The 8,477-nt window shown below is 44.2% G+C and overlaps 1 protein-coding gene across 2 annotated transcripts; it reads right to left on the reverse strand.

Moving 5' to 3' along the window:
• Positions 1–8: 8 nt before the first annotated feature.
• LOC310904886 (centrosomal protein of 152 kDa-like) lies at positions 9–8,394 on the reverse strand. 2 transcript variants are annotated; one of them, XM_083850161.1, is made up of 5 exons: positions 7,983–8,394; positions 7,550–7,896; positions 1,655–1,785; positions 634–734; positions 110–375 (listed from the first exon to the last, which is right to left on the reverse strand). In XM_083850161.1, exons 2-5 carry the CDS (start codon positions 7,848–7,850, stop codon positions 291–293), a joined length of 618 nt encoding a protein of 205 aa, XP_083706287.1. In that variant the 5' UTR covers positions 7,851–7,896; positions 7,983–8,394; the 3' UTR covers positions 110–290. The 2 variants fall into 2 exon arrangements, with proteins under 2 accessions (XP_083706288.1, XP_083706287.1); XM_083850162.1 differs by lacking the exons at positions 7,550–7,896; positions 7,983–8,394 and adding an exon at positions 4,324–4,445 and having other exon boundaries at positions 9–375.
• Between the last annotated feature and the right edge of the window lie 83 nt (positions 8,395–8,477).

Here is an 8,477-nt window from a genome sequence, read left to right on the forward strand (position 1 = left end):
TGGCACTTTTTTTTTTGGGGTGGGGGAGTAAGGAGAGGGATGCTACTTAGAAAAAACAAAATGGAGAAAAGAACAAAGAAGAAAATTACTGCTGTGCAAAATATAAGCGGTATAATTAAATATTCCCTTTCAAAACTTATATTTTTTTTTCTTTGTGGAGTTACCAGCCCTCAAGGTCAAAATACTTCAGATAAATAGCAAAGTATGCCACCAACATAAGAACTCCTCTAGTGAATTCAGATAATATTTAGCATGTTACTACTGACAAGCAGTTCCTACTCATTACACCTCTATTTAGACAAACTTACGTTTTGAGGATCAACGATCAATGGATGATCATTCCACCGTCCATCAGGCTTCTGAGGCTCAACTGATCTAGAGAAAGAGAAGACGCTTACCTAGGGTACTCACGACCTCAATCAAGCAAAACAAACAAACAAACAAAAAACTACTTCATTAAAGTAACTGGCATCTACTTTATTTCTCAAAGAGCCCCTGCCATACTGCCTACTGCAGTACAGCACGCCTTTTACGTGGATTACTCTCATTTACCCCATCAGCTGAGATTTGGCTCTGCTCTCAACAGCACAACTTAAGTAAGAATAACAAAAAATAAAGTACAAAGGGACTTACTGCTCCTCACTCTCGTGAATGCTACAGTCTGAATAGCTGGAGAGCTGGTCTCCACTGTCCTCCAGCATATCATGGGGAAGGTCTGTCAGGAGTTGTTGCAGCTGAAGCAGAACAAACCATATGCATTAGACGCTTTTCAAAAGAACCCATAGGACTTCATGCAAAGACAGGCAGACACAGATGAAAGAGGCCACTTGCACAAAACCCTGACTTTCTTCCTCCATTGAAAAGGACATCATTCCTTGACAACACTGGAATTCACAGAGATTTGCACCACGCAATGCTTAAGAGACTACAGTTACCAACCTAGGAATTTTTCTGGGAAAAACAAACAAACAAACAAACAAAAAACTTATCTAATGTTCCCTGGTGTATAAGAAACAGGCAGGATTTCTCTGAAGGGTCATATTATATAAATAACATCTATATGGCCTGAAACTCCATTTTAGACTTTGGTGAGGGCAAAAACAACGGTCACAAATCGACTGGCTACCTTTACTAGTTCACATGGATTTTATAGTCAATATGCACAGTGACTGGTGAATAATCAATTTGATTATTTGATTAAACTAACAACGTAAACTAGGATAAAGGAATTTTATTTTCATATGAATGTATATAGCAGCCTAACCAAAAGTATACTTCAAAACTATTAATTCATGGCTTTTGTATTAGTGCAGAGTTCAGGACTGATAAACACTCATGCAGTGCTTTAAAACTACTAGAAGCACATCTGAATGACTGCACTGAAATAAGACAATTCCTTTTTTTAAAAACTGTTGCCATCTTTGGGATCATGGGAACATTCTGGAGGAAACGTTTCGAGCAAATCTATTTCAAAGCTTTTTAAGAAAAGGAACCAAATCATATTTTTGCATGCTAACATACACTATTCCAGAGTAGTTTAAACTGCCTTACAGAAAGCTAGTCATATTTTTTTTTGCTTAGAAAGTTATTTTAGAATATAAAGATAGCAATAATAATTTAAAAAAGCAACAATCAAAAAGACTTCTCAACTTACTTGTTGTAATGACTCCTGTATAGTATGTACCTCTTCTTCCAGGTTTTCATAGAGGCTTTGATATGGGGCCACGTGCTGCACTTCTAGACCTGAGTAGTCCATTCCATTTTTCTCATTGGGCAACTCAGGATCTACACAATATATTCAGTTATTACATGCAATGTCTGTGACCCAACCCAGTTTTTCTCTGAAGTTTCAGGCAAAGCACATGTTCATTAGAGCAAAAACATGAACTGCCTCTTCTTAAATATTCCTTTAGTTTTTCAGTTGCAACTATGTCAGAACATAAATTATCATCTACAAAAACTTTATCTTAAAAGTATCATATTTTCTCAGATGCTACTGTAGATAATCTCTAAAAATCAAAGAATAGACTATGAGTTAAAGACATTTTTTCTAAACATCTACAGAACACCACCAGAGCACCAAAGGTTTGTTCCTAGAAATTTACCAGCAGCAAAAAGTCATTACTTTGGGGATGCGAGCTAGAGAGAGAACAAGAATAAATACACAAACACTTTCCACCACATAGTTACAACATTTCGGTCTAAACTTGTTGGCACAGCTGTTACAATACCAAAGAACAGGAGAAGAAATGAAATTGTTATCTACAGAGTTTTAATGTATTTGACAAGTTTTTCCCAATCATTAGGGTATTCCCTAGATTTACTATATCTCAGCTCCAGGAAGCAGGAAAGGAAAGGCAACATCACTCGCTGAAGACCACCTCTCCTTTGTGCTACTAGCAACTAAAGACACATGAAATCATAGGTTTCACTCCTCCACTGCCTTGGAATGAGTCAAAAAGAAAGCAGCACATCCACATCATCAGGAGGGGTCGTATTTAAACTGAGCTCAGTCTACCAGTTTAGCTAGCAGGACTCCAAGTGTGGGTAAGGGCTAAGCACTTCTAAAAGTGACATCAAATCACTCTTCTAATATGTAAATCTCTTCAATTTCCAGGAAAACAAATTGTTTTACTGTAACAGAAGACTTAAATGAATGCAAAAAGTCTTAAAACATCTTGACCAGTGAACACAGCATAGCCTCCATTCAGTGAGCTTAATAAACATCACATCCCACTGATGCTGTCTCCACATCTGCTCTTCCTCATGAGGAAAACACGCAAAATGTTTTTCCATAGACAAAGGTTACACAGATCCTGAACTTTTTTTAATAGGTGATTAAGTTTTAACTTGCACAAATGTACTTCAATCATTCCATGTTTGCTCTCAGCAGAAGCCTTGACAGGCTGGGCAAGCAGCCCTGTTCCCAAACCATTCAGTTCCCCATTCCATCAAAAGCAACAAACCTTCAGCAGAAGCGCATTTTCCAGTTCAGTCCAACCATACAAGTAAGACTTTAGAGGTTGCTCTGATTGCAGCAGAGGGTCAGCTCCCACTGACCCCAGCACTCCGAAGGCTCCTCAAGCAGTTGGTGAGGTCGCTAAGGACTCTCCCCCCTCACGGCAACACGGAATGTTTCCGTGCGCACCCACGGCCTCTTGTCCCACCACTGGGCACCACTAAGAAGAGCGTGGCTTTGGCTTCTTTACACCCTCCCTCCGTACATATTGGCAGTACATGTTTGGCCTCTTTACACCTCCCCATCCATACATATTTATGTACGTGGATAAGATCACCCCTGAGCCTTCTCTTCTCCCGGCTAAACTGGCCCACCTCATGGCCTTTCCTCACAGGAGAGATGTTCCTCTCAACTCCCTAAACTTATAATCCTACTTACGCACATATACTTTCTCTTTCCCTCTCTCTGAGCAATAACTCCACAATTATTCACTGCTTGTTCACTGTTGTGTGCACAAGCACAACGTTCTTCATCCAAGTAGAAAGTTTTGGAACAGATATCAGATCCCACACCACGTTTGCAACAACATCTTAACAAGTCCTACAGCTGTTGTTCTACAACACATTTTTGCAAATATTTTTTACGTTACCTATGCTCCAGAAAGTGATCTGTTAAGTCAATGTTGGGCAGATTACTGTACAAGAAAATGATTTTATCAACCTATAGGAAACCACTCTGAACAGTCACATTAAACACATTTTTGCAAATTCCCTTGACAAAACAATAGGAACATCCAAAAAAAATCTACTAAAAAAAGAACATCAGCTTTTGTAGATATTAAAATTTGTAATTTATAATCCAAAGTGTTCCTCGTTCTTTTCGAAATTAGACGGATTTTTGAAGAAAGACAGCTGTTGCTTTCTAATTAAAAAAAAATAAATTACAAGGCTGAGAAATAAATGTCTCAGCAGCTGCAGAGCTCTCTGGAGTTGTAAGCGCACCTAGATATAAAATAAATATTAGGTGAGCAAGGATTTAACTGTTTTTTGCAATCTACATCCACATTCTCACATGCATTGATGCACTGGTCACTGATGTTGCCTGGTACTGTGATGCAATACAAATAAAACAGCAAGTGTCTAGTTTTAAACATTATCCCTTTTACTAGGTGGGATTGGAAGGACTCCACCCCTCCTCCCTCCTTCACGTGTCTGTTTAACATCTTCTACCTGTCCCACAGGAGAGGAAGGGATCACAAACCCAGCAAGTTTTTTAAAAGCTACAGTGAAACAACAAAATAAAGACACACTTACAAAGAACACTGAGCAAGACAACAGACGGAAAACATACAAAGGAAAACGTACCGTAAAAGGTTACGTTCCAGAAAAATTTTAAGAGCAGTTCATGTATAGGCACAAAGCTCGGCACATTATGGAGCAGCTACAGAGAAGCTACTGAACCCATCTGGGGTGAAGGATTACATGGAAAAGTGTGCTCTGTACACACCAGAGAGATCTGGGGGCCTCAGCTGCTCCATCTGAGCCATCGGTGGTGTCTGACAGGATGGCTGCATGGTTTCTTCTGCAAGCTTTCTTCACCTGACAAAGGTTTCTGGACAAGGCCAAGGAATGAGTCTGTCTGATCAGTTGGTTCAAGCACCTGTTCAAGCACCTCTTAAACAGCAATAAAAGCGTCTCTTTTCCTTAGCTTCTGCTACTCGGAAAAATGCTTGAGCAAACCAGAAAAGCCATTCCACGTTGGAAAAAGAAGCCTCCACTCAGGGATTAGAGGACAACCAGCAAAAGCCTTCCCCTGCACACAAGGCCACAGCTATTTCCTCAACTTAGGGCGGGGAATTTGGATTCCCCACAGCCAGCAGCAGCTCCTGCCAGGTCACCTGCTCCCACATGGTCTCCTCTGCATGGGCTACAGCTCCAGCCTGGGGTCTGCTCTGGTGGGGGTCCTCCACAGGCCGCAGCCTCCGTCAGTGCAGGTCCACCTGCTCCACCGTGGTGTCCTCCACGGACTGCAGCGTGGAACCCTGCTCCACCGTGGTACTCCATGGACTGCAGGGGGACAGTCTGCTTCACCATGGTCCTCACCCACAGGCCGCAGGGGACTTCTGCTCTGGTGCCTGGCGCACCTCTCCCCCTCCCTCTTCACTGACCTTGGTGCCTGCAAGGCTGTTTCTCACGCCTCTCTCTCTCCCAGCTGCTGATCCCTAGCATTTTTTTTTCCTCCTTTCTTAAAAATGCTCACACAGAGGCACAGATGTTGCTTATTGGCTCAGCTCTGGCCAACAGCAGGGCCCTTATCTAACATGGGGCAGCTTTTGGATTCTTCTCGCAGAATCCACCGCTATGGCCCCCCCCGCTACCAAAACCTTGCCATGTAAACCCACTACACCTGCACACAAGGCCACAGCTATTTCCTCAACTTAGAGCTGGGAATTTGGCCCTTGAACTTAACCACTGCCCGTGTTTGTTCAGGTACGAGCAGTCTCTCGTGGCCTTGTTTTGCTCCCACTGATGATGACAAACCCCACCTTCACTAAAGAGGAAGTGGGGTTGCATTTATGGGCAACATTAAAAACTACCAAGAAATGCAGATCTCTCTCACTCGATCACCTTACAAAGTCTCCAGACACAAACCAGTCTTGCAGACCAAGAGCTGTAACGCATTCTGTCTTGCCAGCTGGCCTGAAATATAAACAGGCAAGGCAGTTTGGTAAAGGAAGTTAAATACATTTTTCTCCATATGATCTCTCCTCAATCTTGCTCTGTTTTCCTCTTAAACACTGAGAAGATTCTCCGATTAAGCGTTGCTGTTTGACTGTGAGAGACCATCCTTATAAGAGTTAAACGTTGTCACACATGAAATGCTTATGTGTCATGGAGGAGAATATTGTGGAAGAAGTAAGGCTAGTAGCAGGATTGCTACCCTGGACTTTCAAAGAGCCAACTTCGACCTCTTCCGGTACCTGCTTGGGAGTATCTCATGGGCTAGGTTGCTAGAAGGCAAGAGTACTTGTGAGAGCTGGGCTACATTTAAACAGCACTTCTTCCAAGCTCAGGATCGGTGCATCCCTAAGAGTAGGAAATCAGGGAAGGGGGGCAGGAAACCTGCGTGGATGAGCAAGGAGCTCATCGATAAGATCAAAAGGAAGAGGAAGGTCTATGAAATGTGGAAAAAGGGCCTGTCCTCTTGGGAGGAGTATAGAAGTGTTGTCAGGGCCTGCAGGGACTCGATGAGGAAGGCTAAAGCCCACCTAGAGATGAGGCTTTCAAAAGAGATAAAAGATAATAAGGTTTTTTTTAAGTATGTAAACAGTAAAAGGAAGACTAGGGATAATGTGGGTCCCTTGCTGAATGAGCGGGGTGTCCTGGTAACGGGAGACGCCGAGAAGCCGGAGATACTGAATGCTTTCTTTGCTTCAGTCTTTGCTTCCGGGACTCCCCCCCAGGACTCCTCAACCCTGGCGGGAAGAGAAAGGGTCTGGGAAATGGAGGGCTCCCCCCTGTTTGACAAGAGAGTGGTTTGGGAGCGCTTGAGTGGGCTCGACGCACACAGATCCATGGGTCCTGATGGGATGCATCTGCGTGTGCTAAGGGAGTTGGCAGAAGTGATCGCTGAACCACTCTATCATCTTTGAAAGGTCCTGGAGAACAGGAGAGGTGCCTGAAGGTTGGAGGATAGCCAATGTCACTCCGGTCTTCAAGAAGGGCAAGAAGGAGGATCCAGGAAACTATAGGCCAGTCAGTCTCACCTCTGTCCCTGGAAAGGTGTTGGAACAGTTTGTTGTGGATGCCATCTCCAAGCAAGTGGAAGAGAAGAATGTTATGAGGAGTAGTCAGCATGGATTCACCAAGGGGAAGTCGTGCTCAACCAACCTCGTTGCCTTCTATGATGGCATCACCAGCTGGGTAGATGGCAGGAGAGCAATGGATGTCATCTACCTTGACTTTAGCAAGGCTTTCGATACTGTCTCCCATGACATCCTGATAGCAAAGCTGAGAAAGTGTGGGATGGAGGAGTGGACAGTAAGGTGGGTTGAGAACTGGCTGACTGGCCGAGCTCAGAAAGTGGTGATCGGCAGCGCAGAGTCTGACTGGAGACCTGTGACTAGCAGTGTTCCCCAGGGGTCGGTGCTGGGTCCGGTCTTGTTCAACATCTTCATCGACAATCTTGATGAGGGAATAGTGGCTGCCCTCAGCAAGTACGCCGATGACACAAAGCTGGGAGGAGTGGCTGACATGCCAGAAGGCTGTGCTGCCATTCAGCAAGACCTGGACCAGCTGGAGAGATGGGCAGGAAGAAACCAAATGAGGTTTAGTAAGAGCAAGCGTAGAGTCCTGCACCTGGGAAGGAACAACCGCATGTATCAGTACAGGCTGGGGGACGACCTGCTGAAGAGGAGCTCTGAGGAGAAGGACCCAGGGGTCCTGGTGGACGACAGGTTGACCATGAGTCAGCAGTGTGCCCTCGTGGCCAAGAGGGCCAATGGGATGCATGGGATGCATTAAAAGGAGTGTGGCCAGCAGGTCAAAGGAGGTGATCCTCCCCCTCTACTCTGCCCTGATCAGGCCTCACCTGGAGTACTGTGTCCAGTTCTGGGCTCCCCGGTACAAAAAAGACAGGGATCTCCTGGAAAGAGTCCAGTGGAGGGCCACAAAGATGATAGGGGGCCTGGAGCATCTTCCCTATGAAGAAAGGCTGAGACCTGGGTCTGTTCAGCCTGGAGAAAAGAAGACAGAGAGGGGATCTCATCAACATGTATAAATACCTGAGGTGTGGGAGACAGGGATTTGGCCAACCTCTTTTCAGTGGTTTGTGGGGACAGGACAAGGGGTAATGGCCACAAGATGGAACACAGGAAGTTCCGCACCAACATGCAAAAGAACTTCTTCACGCTGATGGTGACGGAGCACTAGAACAGGCTGCCCAGGGAGGTTGTGGAGTCTCCTTCTCTGGAGATATTCAAGGCCCCTCTGGACACCTACCTGGGCAGCCTGCTCTAAGGAACCTGCTTTAGCAGGGGGGTTGGACCCGATGATCTCTGGAGGTCCCTTCCAACCCCTTCGATTCTGTGATTCAACCTTGGTTTTGTTTCTTCTAATAACACACAAGTATAACAGGCCAAATAGGAGGATGGTTTTTTTTGTGTGTGTTGTATTACCGGTGATGTGATTTGCTGAGCCATAACCATACAATTAATTGCAACAAGCTTTAACCACACCTTGTGCAAGCAACACAGACGGAGCCAATAAAGAAAGCAGAAAAATGCTTGTTTTCATTACTGTATCCCTAGAAATGAAATCCCACTCCAAGAAAAATAGTGTTAAGACACAGGCAAAACATCTAAAACACCCATCTCTTCTCTCAAATATGAACAGGCTTTTAAAGGGAAGTTTTGAAACCATCAAAAGAAAAATTACTACATTTTCAGTTTAAATTGATAGCTATTTAAGAAACACCTCCTTGTGGTTAATTTAACCTATACTTTCTTTCATCCAGTAGA

The sequence above is a fragment of the Anser anser genome (genome assembly GCF_964211835.1).
Source record: "Anser anser genome assembly, chromosome: 10".
NCBI lineage: Eukaryota > Metazoa > Chordata > Aves > Anseriformes > Anatidae > Anser > Anser anser.

Coding starts and splice junctions, on each gene's coding strand:
- LOC310904886 (XM_083850161.1), bottom strand. CDS start 7,850: ATGTTGGTGCGGAACTTCCTGTGTTCCATCTTGTGGCCATTACCCCTT. Junction 1,786..7,549: donor AACTGGACACAGTACTCCAG/GTGAGGCCTGAT, acceptor TATATTGTGTAG/ATCCTGAGTTGCCCAATGAG. Junction 735..1,654: donor TACAGGAGTCATTACAACAA/GTAAGTTGAGAA, acceptor GTTCTGCTTCAG/CTGCAACAACTCCTGACAGA.